This window comes from Larus michahellis, chromosome 9 (assembly GCF_964199755.1).
Source record: "Larus michahellis chromosome 9, bLarMic1.1, whole genome shotgun sequence".
In the NCBI taxonomy this organism is placed as follows: Eukaryota; Metazoa; Chordata; class Aves; order Charadriiformes; family Laridae; genus Larus; species Larus michahellis.
In genome coordinates this window covers 14,016,427-14,037,116 of record NC_133904.1, presented here as the reverse complement: position 1 = coordinate 14,037,116, position 20,690 = coordinate 14,016,427, and the positions used below count along the sequence as shown (strand labels likewise).

At 38.3% G+C, this 20,690-nt stretch overlaps 1 protein-coding gene across 2 annotated transcripts in view; it reads left to right on the top strand.

Moving 5' to 3' along the window:
* MYO5C (myosin VC) overlaps positions 1–12,292 on the top strand; it is a 36,529-nt gene extending 24,237 nt beyond the window's left edge. For both annotated transcript variants that reach the window (XM_074601072.1, XM_074601071.1), the window contains 12 exons: positions 1,082–1,175; positions 1,975–2,026; positions 2,249–2,414; positions 2,676–2,763; positions 3,458–3,553; positions 4,530–4,684; positions 5,814–5,903; positions 7,192–7,342; positions 7,755–8,037; positions 9,038–9,212; positions 9,721–9,801; positions 10,006–12,292. In XM_074601072.1, coding sequence (XP_074457173.1) covers positions 1,082–1,175; positions 1,975–2,026; positions 2,249–2,414; positions 2,676–2,763; positions 3,458–3,553; positions 4,530–4,684; positions 5,814–5,903; positions 7,192–7,342; positions 7,755–8,037; positions 9,038–9,212; positions 9,721–9,801; positions 10,006–10,158 — 1,584 coding nt within the window. In that variant the 3' untranslated portion in view covers positions 10,159–12,292. The remainder of the gene's footprint in view (positions 1–1,081; positions 1,176–1,974; positions 2,027–2,248; positions 2,415–2,675; positions 2,764–3,457; positions 3,554–4,529; positions 4,685–5,813; positions 5,904–7,191; positions 7,343–7,754; positions 8,038–9,037; positions 9,213–9,720; positions 9,802–10,005) is intronic.
* Positions 12,293–20,690: the final 8,398 nt, after the last annotated feature.

Sequence of the window (20,690 nt, the reverse complement as noted above, 5' to 3'; positions counted from 1 at the left end):
ACTGGGTCTGTCTGGGATGGGGTTCACTTTTTTTGTAGCAGTCCATCTGATGCTGCATTTTGGATTTGTGGGTAAAACAGCTGACCCGAGCTGACCAGAAGGGTATTCCCTACCATATAATGTCATGCTCAGCTGAAGCAGAGGAAGAAGAAAGGGGGTGTTTGGCTTTATATTGAGCCAGATATTTTCTCGCTTGTGCTCTTCCCATTCTCTTCGCTGTTGCGTGGGGGCGTGGGGTGGAGGTAGGGGGGCAGTGAGCAGCTCTGTGGGTGCCTGGCTGCTGGCCAGCTGGGGTCAGCCCACAGCAACCAGCTTCAGTTTTCATTGTACTGAGGCATTCCAGTTCAGAATGTAGTTACTTCGTCCTTTGCCTGTAGTCAGAGGACAGACATTAGCATCTTTTTCTCAGAACCCTCTTCAAAGCAAGTTCTGTCGTTTGTTAGTGAAAAACCAGATGCCGATGGGATTGATGGTGGTTACAGGTTTGTGCGGTTCTGAGGCTCTCCCCGCTAGAGGGCAGCTAAGCGTATCAAGTTGCTAACAAATTGCAGGCAAGGCTTAGGAGTCCAATTATTAGTACTGTCTAAAACCTATGTAACACGAGGAAGTGCTGTTATTCCAGAAGATGGTATGTACCATATTATTTTTCTGCTGAGTTAAAAATAACTAAAGAAATATTTTCAAAACAAAGTTACTAAAATTGAAAACATAAGGAAAAGTGATTTACAGTGTTATTTTTAAAATACTGTTTTATAACATACTGAGTTTTTTTCCAGTGTTAATTGAGCTAGGGAAATTAAAGCCACAGTGTCATTTCCTTTAAACTAGAGCAGAAGAATCGTAGTGCTGGGTCAGTCCGAACATTTAGTTAGCTTACTGTTTCATTTCTGAGAGTGGCCAGCAGCAGATGCCTCCAGAAAAGTTAAACAAGTCAGGCAAGCAGGTAGCAGTGCTCCTTCACAGCGTCTCTCCAGTCTTTGACTATTTGCAGTTGAAGTTCTTCCAGCATCACAGGAACTATTGCAGACACTTGAAAAGAAGGAAGGTGCTGAAATACACAAATCTCCTTTTTCTCTAAAAGGTGATCCCAGATCTTAAACAGCAAGTTTCTGAACTTGAAAATCAAAAATTAGATCTTGAAAACCGCCTTCAAGAACAAACTGTAAAGTTGAAAGGTAAAGTACCAGAATGGTCCCTAGTCTTATATTTGCTTAAGATGAACACAATGATTTCCCTATATTTGAATCTTTAAAAGCTGAAGCAATGTTACATAATAACATCATTGCCTTATTACTTACTTTCTTGATAGTAAAATGTAAGAAATATGATGAAAAAATGTGTAGTTTATATCTCTGTTATTAAAAAATAAAATACATGCAAGTATGTGTATTTTTTCTTTTTTTAACCTTTTCTAGGTCATTCAGTTCTATGGTTTGGATGTCTGCAAGTGTATTCAGTAGGGCTCTGCTAAGAATACGTGCAATGGAGTATTCCCTTTGGAAACAATCATAAAAAGGAAAGATGTTTTGGAACTTAAGGCATACTCTATAAGATGGATTTCAGAGGGTGTTGAAAAATTCAGAGTAGGAGACAGAGGGAGAAGTGCTGAATTTGCTGGTTTGAAAGTTTGTCCCAATTTAGGAAAGCATATTTTGCTGAGGTTTCTGAGTCTCTGTAACTGTAGTGTCTTCCTAGGCAATTGATTTAACATTTGCAAGTAGTTTTACTGCCAACTGCAAGAAGTTAGTAGTGTCAAAATTCCCCATCCCATATAATCTTCTGTGTGGTGTGGAGTAGTCAGATATTTCTCTGATACATTATCTGGCATGTCATTCAATTTTGTAAGATGAAACAAAATTATGAGTGTAAGAAGAGATTTACTAAATACTAGTATGCAACATTAAGCAAATGTAATTTTGTTGTTTTTCTTTTGTTTTGTGCTTTGTTGCGAATTATTACTGAAAAAAATGAAAGAGATGTCTAATCGGCTGCATTATGAACTAGAAGGGGATAGAACACAAAGACGGTAAATATATATGTATTTGGGTTTTTTCTTATTTTTTTAAATGTAAAAAAATGTAGTTGCCATAAGGTGGGGTACCAGTCACTTAAACTCTTTAAAGTACCACATCCAGTGTAAGATTTGCCTTACAGCCATGCATATAGTTAATAAGTAATGGACAAAGATGATACAACTATGCTTTAATGAAAGAATAAGAGACAAAGGTTCCTGTCTATCTGTTCTTAGAACAAATGAGGCCCAGAATGAAATAGACATAAAAGAAAAAGAGAGGCTGAAAGTCACAACCCAAGAAATTGAGGGGCTGAGCAATGGTTTGATGCAAGACGAAATCCAAGATGAAGTAAAAAGCAAGATAAAGCAAGAAACAACTCGACTTACTGTGGAAAACATGGTGAGGAAATGAAACTGTCATTAAGAAACTACCTGAAATGCAGGATAAAAAGAAAAAAATCATGGTTTCACGGTATGGGCAGGGTGTTTTCTCAGTTCATTTGGGGAGAAAAAAGATATGAAGGTTTCATGTTTCTTCCACCAAGTACAAGTAAAAGCATACCATAGTGCTCCTTAATTGTGGTGATAACATGTAGCAGTAAAAGACATTTTTTTAATTGTGGTTGCTCTGAACTCACTGAACTCACTTTGATTATTGCAGGATCTTGAAGAAAAACTAGACATGAAAGACAGAATAATAAAAAAATTGGAGGATCAGATCAAAACTCTTACCAAGACTCTTGAAAAAAGTAAGATATTGTTACATGATTATTTTTTTTTAAATACAGATTTGTATGTTCAGTGTGTGTTTGAAAAAAAGTAAATGTAAAAAAAAAAAAAAAGACAAAGGCAGGCCTTGAGGTGGGGTTAGAAATTTTAAAACCTCAGAATAAAGTGCCAGGGAACCATCAACAGAATTTACATAAAAGCCCTTTCTTGTATTTTTTTTCCAGCTAAATAATGGGCGTGCATGGGACCTAGACTATACGATAAAAGATTAAGCCAGGGGCATCAGGTTCTGTCAACAAAAGTTAATGCCTATCCTTACACAAACTCTCTCTGAGCCAACAGAGTGTTAGTTTTGCATCAGAGGAGTAGCTCCTCCTGTTACCTTCAAATGGCAGGTGGTTAGTTTGTACAAAGCTCCTATATAGCAAGCAGTTCTTCACTATATAATCCACTTCAAAGCATTGCAGAGGTGGCTAATGTTTATTTGTCTCATTAGTGCAAATAATTCCACTGAATCCAGTGAAACTAATCACATTAATAATATAAATGCTATTTAACTCATAATGCTTGGAACCATAAGCTAAGAGCGTTATTGTGAACAAGGACCGTACTTGTTTTATTACAGAGAAAACTGCTTTTTTCTAATTGTTTGTTCTGACATGAACGTTAGCTTAGCCATTTACCTGCAGGTAACAGTGCTTTTGTGTTTGACAGCTGAAGCTCATGTGCCAACTTTGTCCAAAGAGTACGTTGGAATGATGGAGTACAAAAAAGAGGACGAAGACAGGATCATTCAAAATCTGATCCTCGGTATTTTAGTAACACTTCAGATTTTATCAGTAGTCAGTGATATTCAGTGTAGAATACTACAAAAAAAACTACAAGGCACTGTATTTCACTTATGTTCAAAGTTGCCTTTTTTCCGCTCTCTTACCAGTGATACAACTTGGAGGCTCTGTATTGCTCTTTTTCTGCTGCCAATCATTTCAAATATAGAAGTGCTTTGTCTGCGTAAAAATCATTTGTCTGACTGTACATAATGCTTACTCTATTATCTTTCTTATTATTTATTCACTTATAAAGCTATAAATCTCAAGAGCACTCCAGGGACTTGAATTTACTTTCTTCCTGGTCGTCTACTAAGTCTGTAAGTCACTGGGCTTATATCCCCGTGTGATGGATTGCTCTCCTGACTGCCCTTCCCATATCATTCTTTTCACTGAAGGAAAGTGTACTTCCATGTTCCTCTTGTAGAGGAATTTTGTCCTTCCTCTGAGTTACTTCACAATATCAATCTTACTGCCAAATCAGCTTTTTGCATTAGCTTACAATTAATAGTAGACTTGACAAATTTTCCATGTGCATTAGTACCGTCATAAACTACTGCTTGGAAACAACATCGTCCTTCCCTTCTCACCTGCTTCAGCCTTATGAATGTTTGTATCTTTGTGAACAAAGGTGTATCATTAAGCAGTGCCAGAATTTGGTGGGGCCTCCAGTGAGTAGTTAAATGCAAATTGCTTTTTGAAGTTGTTGTGTTTGGCGCAGCCCATACTGGACCTTAGAATTTGCTACAGTAACTCTCCTATTACTCTGGAGAACTTAATTAACACTCTTACATGAACAATACTGTTACAGAAATTTTCAGAAACAAACAATTAATCAGTAAATCAATTATCAAGTGACTGGTCACTGAAGAAGTAAACCCCATAGTGCTTGTCTTTTTCAGAATGATATGTTGAATTGTCAAATTTTTCTATAATAAACCTGATTCTTCTTTATGCAGATCTAAAGCCGCGTGGAGTTGTAGTTAATATGATACCTGGCCTTCCAGCTCACATCCTATTCATGTGTGTGAGGTATGCAGATTACCTGAATGATGCTGACATGCTGAAATCTTTCATGAATGTAACCATTGATGGTATCAAACAAGTTGTTAAGGTAGGAATTACGTTTGGCTGTGTTGTACTTTTTGATTTTTAATGTAAGGTTTACAAGATGCGTGTACAGTACCTGAGGAATGCTCACACTTCCATTTGCTAGTATTCCTATAATAGAATAATAATCATTAGTGACAGTCTTTTTGAAGTTTGTAGTAGTAATAGTAGTAAAGCCTCCAGGTGAGGTTCTACTGTGCTGAACACAGGATGCACGGAATGCATTGACAGAAATTATTTTTATCTGAAGAGCTTGTTGACAAAATCATTTGAAGTATTTTACATTTTACTGTAGCTGATTAGGTGAAGTGCACCTGTACTCTCAGCACTGATAAAAGTCAGATGGACTGAAATGAAGGTTAGTATGTTTGGTAGCAGGCAGGTATCAGAATTTTAAGAGATTTTTGCACTGCTGTTCCACTAGTATTGTGGTTTTTTGACATATCATTTGGTACTGCAGCATTAGTACCCAAATGATTAAACTTACGTTGCCAGACAGTTTACAAAATCAATTTCTAAACAACAATTGTTAACCTGTTGTCTCATCTACATAACAAATTCAGCTATGTGAATGCTTTACTATGGATTTATAATGCAATAAAACACGAGGTATGATTTGTAGCACAGGCAGGAAGGGACTAAGGTTTATGCAGTTGAATTTGTTGTATAGAGAATGCCTATAGTTTGTTCGTGAACATATTTATACCACAGTTTACACATTAGAAAAGCTTCTGCTTACTTAGCTAACAAAAATAAACCAGAAGTAGTTAGAATTGTGTTTATATGTAGTTCAGTTTCGTCCATGTACACAGGCATTGTTCACACTTTTTTTGCAGGAAGGCCTCCAGTACACTACACATAGAAATATCTAAAACTGTTTGATTCACACTTATTTAGCCAGCCTGTCATTTGAGAAGACTTAAACAGTGTTTACCAGATAAAAGAGGGATCTTTGCTATATGTATATTAGCCTGAAAACTCAGCATGATTTGTTCAGTTAGCATGTTATAGATGCTGTATGCTCCTTCTGCTATATGTGGGCTCTATTATACCAATTCTAAAATGCTCTTTAGTTGTTAAATAAACTTCATGAGACAATACCATTATAAAACTGTGTTACTTATAATTTTCAGGAACATTCAGAAGACTTTGAGATGTTGTCCTTCTGGCTTTCCAATACATACTATTTTCTTAACTGTTTGAAGCAGTACAGCGGGGAAGAGGTAAGAGTGATTTATGATTTCATCAAATAATTCCATTACTTTACTTGTGACAGACTTTAATTGGAATTAAAAATAGTGATAATAGATCATTATTCACCAGCTCACCACTGTTCCTTACAGATATTTAGATATTCATATTGCTCTGCAGTGGTGTTATATGTCTTACACAAATAATAAGACAGTGTAGAACTAACAGATCAAGTGAAATCAAGGAAACATAAAAGTGCTAATGTAGGTTAAAGACATGATGTGGAAACTGCTACTTAATTTGATCTCTTCCACAGGAGTTTAATGTGAATTGGGCTTCAGATGTCCAGTTACATATATATATATAAAAAACAATTTTACTGTTTTATATTTGTGACCATTCAAACACCTTCTGCTACCAATATGAGATTACAGAAGAAAACCTCAGGAAAGGAGCAAAACAATGAAATACCCTTTTTTCACTTGCTCGTTTAAGCTAAGTTTTAACCTGAAATATAAAATTCTTATGAATTCTTCTAAATTGCACACTCTTATTATATTTTATTGCTAGGTTTTATAAACAGGTGGACTCAACTGAAATTGCATAGGCGCATAAGAATATAGTTTTCAGGATTAAAGCAAAGAGGTACCATAAAGCCTTGGAATCACAGTAACTGTGTGCTGTCTAAACAATGATACTCCCTCTTGTGGTCGCATCGATAACATCTAAAGAGCACTGGAGAATTGAAAACATTAAACCATAATTAATAACAGTCTTTTATATTGCAACAGTAGGGAAAGGTCTGAATCCAGAATTTGGAGTTTATATTTGTAAGGAACATTCAGGACTTCACACAAGTTGGGATTCAGTCTAGACTTCTGAAGTCAGAACTTTCCTGATAAGGATTCCAAAAATGAGATTCCTTTGCAGCAATAAAATACAATCTTTTTTTTTTGCCAACATAGTTTAAAACTGCGTTTTGTCTTTTTCTGTTGGGGTTGGGGGTGGAGGTTGCTTTCTGTTTAAGTGATGTAGGAATTGCTCCAAAGTTCATTGAAATCCGTGCATGTCTTTCCTTTGGCTTTAGTAGACTTTAGGAACAGAGTAAACATCAACATAAACTGGAAAATTAAGTACGGGAAGCCCAGAACTGGAAGTATCCATTGGAGTTAGCTGTAACTTTGACTCCTGCGATGAGTCTCACTCTCATTCAGCCAGAGATGGAATGAGTTATTCTAATATATACATTACATTACAGTAACAATTTTTAATTATAATGTTATGTGATTTCTAACAATTATATTTGCAACTTTTTTGTAGGAATTTATGAAGAGTAACACTCCACGTCAGAATAAGAACTGTTTGAAGCATTTTGATCTCTCAGAATACAGACAAATTCTTAGTGATCTGGCTATTCGTATCTATCACCAATTCATTATTGTAATGGAGAACAACATTCAGCCCATGATCGGTAAGACAGCAGCAACCCAAACTAACTTGAATGTAGCTTGTGAAGTATATGAATAAAGCTTATACGTGCAGGCAAAGGATGGGGCAGACTTCTTTCTCTTTTTGATTTATACATATGTGTACCTGCATGTGTTTTTCCGCACATATAAATTCCACTGAATAGTATAACCCCACAGGGTTTGGAAAGACTTTTTCCTCACAATGTTTCCTGGTGCAGGAAACTGATCACCATTCCACAAAAACAAAAGGCGTTTCAAAATTTGTGTGCTCCAGAAGCTTTTGTCAGTATCTTATTTTTCTTGCATCATTTAACTTTTAAAATATCCTGAAAGTAGGTTTTGTTCAGTAATTAAGTTAACTAAAAGGAGCCTTAGGAGTGGTGGTCTTATCCGTTATTTTCTGTTGTCTTTCAGTACCAGGCATGCTGGAATATGAAAGTCTTCAGGGAATTTCTGGCTTGAAACCTACAGGGTTCCGTAAACGTTCTTCTAGTATAGACGACACAGATACCTACACAATGACCTCTATCCTGCAACAGCTCAGCTATTTTTATAGTACTATGTGCCAGAATGGCTTGGACTCTGAGCTTCTAAAGCAGGCAGTGAAGCAGCTTTTCTTTCTGATTGGAGCTATCACCCTCAATAGTCTCTTCCTCCGCAAGGACATGTGCTCTTGTAGAAAAGGAATGCAGATAAGGTAAAGCCAGTAAAGTTTCAACAAGCGGTTGGTTGAGAATGAATTTTTAACACTTTTGTGTAATGGCCTTTGTCGCTAAGTCACTGGATATTCTGTAACCGTTCTACTCGAAGTAGCTAATTGTTTTCTACTCTGTTTGAAAAAATAGATCTTTGCCTTTTGGGCTGAACTTTCTCAATGTAACATATTACAAATTGTTCTTTCCATGGAAACACTAATGGAGGAAAAGACAAAGAAAATTACAGTCTGGAGTTTAAAGTCAGACATGTTTAGGATTCTTTCCATGCTAGTTCACTCATGATTTTTAATTCTTTCTTACTATAGTAAACAGGTGCAGTGTCCCCTGGCTGGCAGACAGGCAAAAGCTGACTTGCATTTTTCACGCTCTGTGATGAGGAAGACACTGAGACAGAGCCTTTGAGGGTTTAGATCAGGCATCATCTGTCTTGTTACGAGCATCAAGAGAACATGCTCCTAACTGTTTTGCAGAAGATACGGTTCATTTGTTCTCCATTAGACAGTCTGCAGAGTAAGGTGAAAGAAAATCAGTAAAATCTTGACCCATCTGGGAATATTACTAGAAGAAAGCTGATTTAACCTTTAGGTCATCGGTTACAAGCCCGGCCCTGCTTTGTACTGTGCAAAAACTTTTAATTTCCTGTATAAGCTCAGTTGTAAATGAATATTTTAAAGACATATAGTACTACAGTGTAATAGGCAATGCCTGTATATATTACTAATTTTCTGTAAGCAACAGCTAAACTAATAACTTGCTTTCTATTATCCAAGCTTTAAGAAATACAAAAGATTGAAATATACAAGGGATTAAACTTACAGATCCATAGGCTATTAATTGTTTGATTTTTATGATCTACAGGTATGGTTTTTAACTTAAAATGTCTGAATTTGAACACTGCATTCCTCCTTTAGAAATCTTTAATGTAACTTGCTTGCTAGGGGGAGCCTGACATTTCTGTTGTCTGTTCATGGTTTAACCCAGATGTAATATCAGCTACTTGGAAGAATGGCTTAAGGACAAGAATCTTCAAAACAGCAATGCCAAAGAAACTTTGGAGCCTCTGTCTCAAGCAGCCTGGCTCCTTCAGGTCAAAAAGATCACAGATGATGATGCCAAGGAAATATGTGAACACTGCACATCTCTTTCTACTGTGCAGGTGATGAACCATCTGTTTTCTTCTAGCAGAATTGCAGAATCTTAGCTATCTAAAATAATTTGTTGCAAAGAGCTATATGCCTTTCATTTGATAAAAACAGCATTCCTCAGCATTCCACATCACCACTTGTTAAACTGAATTTTTTTAACTCCTTATTCATAACTGTTAGCATTTTAACTGCTCCTGTGGTGAATACTTGCCTGCTTTGTTCTCTCCCATGTTTTTATTCCACAATGCTTTTTCTTTACTTTGTCACAGGCTTTTTTTGTTGTTTCTCTTAATTGATTCAGCTTTTCCTTCATCTCCTTCATCCTGCTGACACCTCTGAAAATGAGTCTTAGCAATCATTAGATATGTAACAACTCATTAGGTGACCAGTCAAAATTTTATTATTGTAAAATACTGAAACTTCCATTAAATATCAATAAAGATGTCATATTAATGCTTTTTTCTTTCTTTCTTCTCACTTTTTGTGACATACTAAAGCAATCTCTTGTAATTTGAACAGATAGTTAAGATTCTCAACTCATATACTCCAATAGATGATTTTGAGAAAAGAGTGACTCCATCATTTGTTCGTAAAGTCCAGGTAAGAGCTACAGCCATTATTTCTCATATTCAAGTTACATCACATTATTACTAAGTTGCTCAGCTTCTAGACATTTGGAACTGATCAAAACAAGTGTCCTTAACGTCATGTGAAAGCAAGATTTGCAATGGGAAGCAAACAATGTGCAGTTTTTGCTTTGATTCTTAATATAATATTTTCTTCCCCTTTCTGTTATAATTTCAGGCTATGCTAAACAATCGGGAGGATGTTCCACAGTTGATGCTCGATACCAAATATCTCTTTCAAGTGACGTTTCCTTTCACCCCCTCTCCACATGCCTTGGAAATGATACAAGTCCCCAGCAGCTTCAAACTTGGCTTTCTCACAAGGGTTTAATAAAACCAATGCATTGGTATTTCCACAGAGTCTATATAAAGACAGGCAGACTTTCATGGTTCATTTCTCCAGCTGGTGGATAGTGTTGCAGCTTGCAGGGAATTAAACTGTTGAAAAAAACTTGTTCTTGAGTCAAGACGTAAAAAGTAAGAATAATTTCAGCCTGTGATCTCGTTCTCTCTTTTCTTACTCTTCTCCCTTCATTACAGTCCTACAATAATGAATTTATATCATCAGCTGGACACAAAGCTAACCATACAGTTTTTTAGCCCAAACCTGACACAAAAAGCATTTGTCTGACAAGTTTGCATTGGTGCCTTGTCAGGAGCAGTCAGAGGGGAAGACTGTGCCATGTGATAAATGTTACTACTTTACAATTTTCCTTGCTTTCACTTCCTGTAACAAGAGAATTTTTTCCAAGGTAATTCTGTTCATTGCCTTGATATACTGGATCTGTTTTACAGTAACTGTCACTCTTCTACACTTCTTATACCCTTATTCCTTTCATAAAAGAAGTCTTTTATAACAGTTCCTCCAGAAGACTGTAGTAGGAGGGAAGGGAAGGGAAGGTCCTTCCACAATTGTTCCAAAAAAATCAATATAAATAGCTACATTGAAACTGGGGAACCGAGACCAGTTTAAGAGAATTGCTGTTACAAACCCACATTGTCTTTTTGTAGTCATGCTGGCTTGGCTCACTTGATTGCTTGCGTTGCAGTTGAGGCCCACCAGAGAGCTCTTCAGCCAGGGGAAGGACTCAGGTGCTCTTCTTGAAGACAGATTTCAGTTTTGTTCTTTGCAGTGACAAGTCTGGGTTTTCATATCAGTCAATACAGTAGAAAAGTCAGATATAACATTCACATCATGATCCAGGTTGAATTACAAGCTTGTTTCTCTGAAAAACAGGAGTTATCGCCTCATTTGGGCCCATCTCTAGTGCAGTGTGTTTCAGAACATGCAGTGAGTGTGCACACACGTGCACATCTTTCTTGCTTTCTTTTGTGCCGTTTTCCCTCTTCCGGTCCAAACACTGAGTAGGAGTGAATGCAGCTACTGTGGGCTGGTCTTACTGATAAACAAAGTTTAATTCCTTACGTTCCATCTTTATTTCATTTCAAGTGCAGGATCCTTAGAAGCAGAAGTGGTCCCCTTTTGCTTTGTTCAGCCTTCTCCCTGTAATCAGAATGCAACAAACAATAACTTTATTTAGTACTGGACCCTGTCAGAGCAACTGGAAAAACAGCATTCACCTCACCACAATGATGGCTGCTCTGTAGAAGTTCCTCAGTAAATAATACTAGTTTTCTAGCTAGTCTATTAGACGTAGTTATTAAAATTGAGTACTAAAGCTTTGAAATATTTAAGAGATTCTAACTAATTTAGTTAATTTAAATATTACAGGAAGGAACAATTGATTTGATTTTTTTTTTTATTACACATGTTAATAATACTTGTTTAACTTTGTGGAACAATGTGTGAATATAAAGAAGGAATCATTCTTGTTATTCAGTGTTCTTGGTGTATACTATGTACAGAGAAATATTCACGGTGATATCCACAGAGATATATTAAAAATATATGAAGGAAAAATTTTGTGGTTTGTTCAATAACAATAAAAGCTGTACAAAATACCACAGAGATATAGGTAGGCTAATATTTTAATCTGTTAAATAAAGTAGCTTTTAAATCAACTTGTAGTGCTTTGAGTGATGCAATAGTTAATGTTTTCAGTATGGGATCATTTGAAGGAAGTTACTTGGAATTGTGTGAGCATGAGTGAATACTGTCAGTCTTGTATTGCACCAGAAACATTTATTTAATGGTCCAGTTGCTTTGCTGTAACATCAGGTGTCTTCCTGTCAGAATGGTATGCTGTCCTTGGCTCCTCATGAATTTCTGTAAATATTTTAATGCAAGCAAGTTTTGTTGCTGTAATTCGTATATAGACTTTTTTTACAGTGACTGGAGCTGGATGTCTGTTACCTGGGACAGTACAAGTAAAATCACAGTCCACTCTTACGTCTACATCCCGTGGAAGTGTCAGAAGGCATGTGTATCTGTATGACAAAAATTGCTGGTCACGGAAAATTGTTCTGACAGTTTGATGCACGGTCACTGAGCGGTTTGTGTGAAGTATGCCATTAACACTGTGTATGCAAACAACAAAATATATGTTTTTAAATGAAAATTCAAAATTATCAGTGTCTACTTTACACTTTCAGAAAGTCACCTTGCTTTTGCCTTCAACCAGTGTGCAGGTACAAAATTCTGTTATCTGTAATTCTTCTAGATATAAGGAGCACTGTTGATACGTGAAAGAGGCATTACTGAGGTTAAGTTTCCAAGAATAATAGTAAAGGAGAAAGTTATTTCATTCAAATGGAAAAATGTCAAATGATGATCCTTACTGGTGAGGGAAAGCACTGAAATGGCTTATGGAGAGGTGTGTAAGATGCTGTTGGCATCTTCGGATGTGTTCAGACATGTGACTCGCAGTTTCTGGAGGCAGGACTCAGCAGCATATGTGGTCCCTTTCGGTTCTACGTTCCTGTAATATTCTAATAAAAAAGATTAGGCGAGGTTACGTCTACCCAAGCCTCTGCTGGACTGAGACCTAATTTTTTTTTCTCCCCCCCCGCCCCCCCTCCCATTTTGTCTCAGATCCTCTTAACTATCAAATGCAAACATCTAATGGCATGATTTCAGTGACTTCAGTAGAGTCTCAATAGTAGATGTGACCTTCAGCACTTCTTAAATTTTTCACATGTGTTTTCATATTTTTCCCCCAAGTTTTTTAAAAGAGTGCAAAAAAGCAGCAACTTTTAATCTTACTGATTTTTAAATTTATTGTCTTAAAACAGGTGAATAGTAAAAGTATATCCAAAGAAGAGCTAGTGTGGACACTAATCAATTTATTTGACGTTTAAATTTTGTTAAGAGTATGCAATAACATTGACTTAACATTGACAGTGTTATTTGTCAGATTGTCAGCTTGACAGTTGGAAAAAACAGCATGTTTAAACTTTACCATTTGGAAACCATCCTAAAATTGCTGCTATGAGTAACAGGTAGGTGAGATCTAGTTTGCCTAATAGTTTCTGTTCTTTATTCTATATTCTGAAAGAGGGCAGTTAAAATAAAGCCTTTAAACTACAATCATCAGTACATAAGTGACCTGAGGTCATACGTCTGGAGAGGCTGAGCTTTAAATACCGCTTAAGTAGACTTAACAGGAAGGTTGCCGTTCTACCTTAGCAGTTGCACACGGCTTGTTTAGTCATCTTGAGAATCTCCAGGTTCTTGCTGTTTGAAAAGGTGAGTAATTTTGAATATTCATCGACAAGATTGATGGTACAGAATGTTTCACTGTGCTACTGTTGTTGAACTTCTACTGTAACTTAAACCTAGTAAGTTTAAAATTTCAGGCTACGGCAAAAGAAGCTGTAAATGTTTTAGACCTTTTTGCTTTAAATAGTTTATATCTTTATAAAATAGTATATAAGTCTATCATTATCATGCACAGTCTCTGGTATAATACTGCTTTTTAATTATTCAAAAGTTTTGTTGGCTTCTCTTGCAGCAAAATTTTTTTAATGTGTCATAATCTCATCTGAAGTAAAATACTGATAGCAGGTATGATTCATCCTATGTGTTAACTCCACTGAATTCTCACACTTTATCGAAGATTAATTCTGCCCAGAGTATTTATTCCAAGCCTAACAGATCCTTGCCTAAAGTCTCTGGATCTAGTAATGATATTCCATTCGACTAAGATGGCGGTTTTCCCTGTAATACCTTCATTTTGCACTTCTTCTGAAGTGAAAGTTTTCCTCCCGAAGTCTAGTTGGCCTAGTGTCCTCAGGTTTCACACCAAGTATATAAATCTGTGATTATGACCCCTGAGTTGCCCTCAGTGGGAACCACTATTTGCAAGAACCTTGGAATAACAGGTTATTCAGCTGTAAATGTCCAATTTTAAGGATCTAGTAGAACTGAGCCTTGGTGCTGTAGCCACTTTAAAGCGATGAGCACTACTGGCACAGGGAAGCTCCCTGAAAGGATGGCAGCTTGTGGTCTTAGGCTCACTGTTTGCAAAGAACGCATTAAAAACTTCAGGACATATTTGTTGCTTTTCATCAAATGGAATATAAACCTCCTTGACTGCATGTAGCTGATTGAAAGCTCCAAGCAAATTTTGGATTAATGCGCTGTAGTTCCTTTCAGGACAGATTGCTTCCCGTATGTTTAGGGATGAAGTTATGCATCTCCTGGAGACAACAGCAAAACTTTTATTTACTTGCATGTGGGCAGGATTTCTGAGTCTATCGTCTCATTTTTCAAGTAGTTTGCTGAAATACTTACAAATAAGCAGCAGAATGCAGGCAGGTGCATAGAATGAAGTTTGGTTTGGTTTTTGTATGATGTCCAGCCAAACAAATTCTAAAACCTGCATAGCTCATTGAATTTCTTTTGCTTCATTTAAATCTCTCTTACAATATCTTCTAATTGTTAACCATAAACTCATTATTTATGTACGTGTCTAAATAATGCTAAAAGCTTTCATTTTAGAAGTGGCGAAAGATCCCACTATCCCTATGAAAAATGTACAGAGAAAAATGACACTGCATTATTGTTCTTGTTTGTTTTTCTGACTCAAGTAGTCTTGAATTTTCTGTTGATTATAGTACTTTGATCCTAGAGACGCTTGGCTTGAGAACAAAAGTGGGTTCATAATGACCCAGCTTTCAGTGTGCTTGAAACATCAATTTCTGCTCAAGCAGCACATTGTTCAAAATATGTTTGTAGCTGCTGACTGAATCCTAGGTCATCTTTTCAGCTTTAAAAATTGTGCATAATACTGACTATTTAATAATGCAGTGGAAAACCAATAAATATTGATCAGTGCAGATTTCTCACAAATCCAGCTGTTGTTATGCATTTCTGATTACTGTCTGCTTACAGTAGTTCAGTAAAAACTAAAAGTAATTTCCTGCATGTAGTGATTCTATGTGCACAGTGCACATTATAACGATGTGCAATCAGTGCACATTATAAAAAATATATATACTTTGCCTTGTAGTTTTCTTCATAAAAATATAATCTGCAGAGCATGTTGACTATCTTGCATATAGTGGCAGTTTATCAAGCTGGAGAGATTAATCACAGAGAGAGATTATCCAGCCTACAGATGTCTATATACAGTCTAAGCTGCATTAGCTAGCAGAGCAGTAGTGGGAAGCTTTGCGCTGGACTGGAATGCACTCTTTCCCTCTTCTTTTTCTCTTTCAGCTCTCAAACCGCAAAGATGTGTGACCAGACCTTTTTAGCAGTTGTATTTGGTCCCTGTGACAAGTGCTCCAAAGAGAAGCCCCTTAGGGCTGTTTACATCAAATCAGAACAACTCAGCTACTGCTCACTATGTGTGGAAATGGTACGTTATTGATTTCATCGGCCAGAATGTGGAAAGACTGCAAAAAATGGGGGTTGGATGTATTAGTAGTCTGTTATGTTGGATTTTTCTGGAGAGCAAATAAGCATTGCTAGGCCTATAGACTGCCAAACACACACCTCTGCAGACACCTGGTGTTTCCGAGAGCCTGGAACAGAAGTGGCCTGGGGATTCAAGAATACTTTTAATTATTCTGAATAGGAAAATGGACAGGAGCTTTCTCCCCTAGCTATGTAAATGTTATGCGCCTGTCTAAACTCTGCTCTGAGGAATAGGTGTGCAAGTCTGTGATCTTGACCGCTTCCCATTACCATTAACAGAACTTAACAAAAAAAGATGAAACCATTGCGATAAGCTCATTCATCAGTGACTGGGGGATATGAAGTTCGTCTGTTCTGTGTCAGTAAAACTGAAACACAAGTGAAGTGCTGTCAGAACTCCTTTGTGGCCCACCTTTCATACAGAGACTGTGTTGTTTTGTACCCTGTGTGCGGTACTTGGGTGGGGGATCTGTGAGATCTGGAAGTAGCTACAATGAGGGTAAGGTGGGAAAAAGTTGCCCAGCAGTGGAGTGTCTTCTGTGGCTGTGTGTGCCCATCGCCACAGAAGGGGTAACGAGAGAGATTAGCTGCTAGCCTGACCGGCAGTTCCTGCCAGAATACCTGCATGAAGAAGCGATGATGCTTTCTAATCCAGCAAGTACTGGTGAGGTGATATCCCACTCTCCTGGTAGGGAGCACTGTTCTACAGAGATTACAGTGGGGTTTTTCAGGGTGAAATACAAAGCTAAGGTCATGAACCTATGTGGCTACTGAAGAGCTGGTCTCCAAAACCCCTTTTGTAAACATAGGAATTATTTTGTCCTGATTATACTCCAGCTTGGAGTAGTTTTATTTTATCTCCCTGAACCATTGTGTATTATCAGTTGGAGAAGATATTCGTCAATGTTTCCTCCCCAGAACTGGTCTCTACCATTACTGAGTAGGGTCCAGTAGTTTGTTGTGTTTGAGTGTCAGATGAAAAGATCTCTGCAGGAAGGCTAAAGGGTTTAACAGGCTGTGTTTACAAAACACTGTAAAACAGGCAGATGAGAGCACCGATTTGGTGATTGTAGGTGGTGCAGTGTGTACAGTTCACTGGCTGACGCAGCACATTCTCATGCATTTCATTGTTTAGGAGGAAATTTAGATGTAATGACTGCAAGACAAAAGACAGTCCCTTCCCTGTTTATTTGCTTCTCCTGGCTTTGAAATTGCTCCTTTGTTCAGGTCCTTCTTGGCCAACAGCCTATAAATAGCTATCTATCCAGTAAATTTTTGCATGACATGATAAATGCGTGCTGGAATTGCAGGAAGCTGGCTGTTTGTTATTTACAGTTCCTGAAACTTTCTCCTTATTATTCGCATTATGGAAGTTAGACTCCTACCAACTGAAACAGCTGCTAGGTGGAAGCAGATTGAGACTTCAGGAGGAATTGCATCAGTACCTAACAGCCTGTTAGGCTTCCTATTAGCACTGCACTAGGATCTTGGGCTTTCTGGGACATCTGGCTTTAGCTTGCTTCTTCGTATTTATTTTGTAAGAGATTTAAAACCAACTCTTTGGAACACAGAGCACTCTTTACACTAGCACTGGAATACATATGGGTAGGGAAATTGTATCCTTTACTTTTCCAAATTGATTTTTCAGAGCTGTGGGTGTGCTTTAGCTTATATCAAAATGCACAATATATCCTTTCCACGCTTGTGCATGTGTTTGTGGGTGCGTGTGCATAATGTGGTGTGTAATTGGCTGATCTTTTTGCAGCTTCCTGATTTGCACATGCAACTCTTCAGCCCAGCAGGTGCACACACGCATTTTCGTCAGACAGCCTTTGTGATTTCCCCAAAACCAACATGTGTTGAGGGATAACAGAATTAGAAATTGATGATTCCCAGTGTTGAGATCATCCTGCTTCAATTAGTTGCCTTTTAGACAAAACAATTTTTTCCCTCTGGGGTTTTGCCTGCTTTGGAGATTGGTGCTAATTAGTAGAAACTCAGTGTTTGCTGGTTTAGTCTCCCCACAGAAGTACTAGTAAATTAGCTTTAAATTACAATTTAAAAAGAGATCAGCTGATGAATTAGTGAGAGTGAAAACTTATTTTAAAGACCTAACTTTTGAGATAGGCAACAATTTGTGACACGCTGTTAGACCCTCCATTTTTCCCACTGTCCTTAGAAACGCAAAGTACCAACTTCCTTCCATGCATCCCCATCACCACAATCTGGTGTATTTGCCGTGTGTGGAAGGTAGGTTTATGATTGCAGTAATGACCGGGTTTGCCACAATTGTTGGTGATTAGTATTTCTGTAGCAGCTCCACAGAATAATGCTCTGTAGAAAGCTGACTGCTTTCAGAGTGGTTACCTCAAAATAGCCTCAAAATATATGACGCCAGGGGTCAGCTTGCCTTTGCTGCATTGGGAAGAGTCGGAGAAAAAAACCTGTCTATTTATAAGAAGCTGTCCTTGTTTTGGGCAACTTGGAAGCTCACAGCTGTTGAGGACTTAGCAGCCAGTTTGGAAGCGGTCAGCTTTCTAGGGAATGCTGGTGGTCAGTATGAAGCCACAGCAACAAATACTGTTATGTGCCAGTCATTACTGCACAATTAATGGATCACAACATTATGGAGTTCAGTTACTTGTTACTGCTTTTCCATATATTCTGCATACCATACCTCCTGTGCAGGATGTCTTCCCAGCCTTTTGTCTGTGCTGATGTGCTTTGAAAGCAGAGACCAGACTAAGAGGACATAGACTTTATCCGCTGCTGATGATTCAACTGCCATTTCAGAATAAACATGCCTTCGGCATAGTGAATTCTAATACTGTGTTAACAAACTATTTACTATTTAGGATTTTTTTTTAAAGCAATTCCTAGTACATTGTTAAAAGTACATTGCCTTCAGTATGGTTAGATTTTATGAAAAGGGAGAAACAAAAAGCCTTGATTGTTTACTAAATTGTAACGATTTTCTTTTTTAGTTGACTTAGTACTTTGTTATCCTCTAAATTAATCCAACCTTGGTTCATTTTATTTGAAGCTCCCAAATGGCCTTACTCTAACCTGTGCTTACATGGATAGTTAAGCAGCTTGGTCAGATGAGCTAAATACTTCTTTTTACTTAAACTAATGAAATACACACTATGTATCATGCACTTCTAGAGCTCACTCTATTCGGTAGAGGCTTCTCTTTCACTTTATGGCTCTCCTTATCCTTGTCATCTCAGGACTAGGGTCATGTATCTGTCTGAACACGTATGGTTCCCAAAAACTCTCACCTTCCCTGCTGCTGTTCTCTGTAGACTTTTTAATCCCATTCCCCAAGGCAGTGAGACCGTTCATATCGGCAAGGCAAGAAAGCCTGGGTTTTTCACTGTCAGAACTGTGCCGACTGCCTGACATACAGGCGTTATCTAAGCTGAATTCCTTGGAGCTTGATGGGTTCCTATCAAGGCAAAGAAATTTCCTGTGTTTTTGTTGGATTTAACTTCTGGGCCCCTTCACACTTCTCAGGTGTCAGAAATAGGGCATTTGGAATAGATTAAAATCCTTCAAAAATGAAGTTTCTTTTTCAAAACCTTCCCCTGCCACTGCCCCAGGACACAACTGCATCACTGAGTTTAATATAAGTAGGTCTAATTTTTCAGACATGAAGATAACACACTAGAAGCTTCCTGTCACTTTCCTGCTAAAAGATGCTTTTTTTGTTCTTTTGGTATCACTTTAAAAATACTGAATTTTGATTTTCTTCGCACTGTCTGTGTGCTGGAAGGATTTCCAATGCGCTCTTTACCCTGAGCGGCATTGAAGGATGTTCCCATTTCCAGCAGTACGTGGACTCCATAGATTATACTGCCTACTTTTGTGATGCTGAATGTAACTCTTTCAGTTCAGGGTTCAAAGTATCAAGTTTAGGGTTGCCTGCATGGCCATCAGGCTCGTGGGGTTGGGTCACACCAGTTTCTGTGGACAATGAGAAGAGTGGAAATTCATCCACTGTGCTTGACGCACCAGGGACATAACCCAGCTCCTGCCTGCAGGCCCGTTGACTAAGAGAATCCTTGAGCACTTGGCCGGACCAGGGCCTGAATCCAGCCTCCAGGGTGACAGTGAAGAGCTCCACAGCTCTGCCCGGGCATCCCGGACAGACGGTGACACTGCTGCTAAGCCCAGTGTGGGAAAGGACTTACCTTTTCTCCAAGACCCACGCTGTGTCCAGGATGTGCCCTGAGTCTAAACAACAGCTGCAAACGCCTATTTTCTTATCTCCCTTTCCAATCTTGGCACATCTCCAGGTTGAACAATGGCCGTTGGATGGTCTATTTTCTGGCTAAAGGGAGACAATGGGAGTCAATATGAGCAAAATTACTCCGGGTAGATCAAGGACAATTACTGTAATAAGAAGAGGACGTTTTCAAGGAACTCCCCTTCCAGGGAACAAAAAGCCACAAGGCCATGTGTCACAGCATTTTCTCTGGAAACGTCAGCAGCACACAGCATCTGCCCCCGAGCAGGGCCTGCAGAGCCGTGGAGCTGTGCCCCGGGCTCATACCAACACCAAAGTGGAGGGTTCTTTGTTCCCTTTGGGGTTTTGGGAACTGGTCCCTTTCCAAGGGCTGGGAAGGGCACAGACACTAATGGGCTTATATGTGTGCAGGAGAAAAAGGAGGCTTGTTTGAGGGGAAAAAGAAAAGGAAAAAAAAACCTCATAACACAAAATTTAAAAATAAGGAATTCAAGGCATAGAATGGTTCACAGCCCTGCATCTGTCCTGCTGGCACAGGAGCTGGGCCAGAGACCTTCTGACCTAGTCACACAGGGGGAAAAGGGAATGATGGAGCTGAGCTGGGATGTCCTAAGCCTGGACAGGATCTGTCTTCCCAGTCTGATATTTTAAAATCGTACTGGGGTGACCGATGACTTTTCTTTTCTTCTTCCCCCACAGGGTGTGCAACTTCTGGTACAAAGAAGTTTGGGTACAATGCAGAAACACCCTTTTTGCGTGTTATTTCTGGGGAAATGAAGCCTTTGGGCTGTGA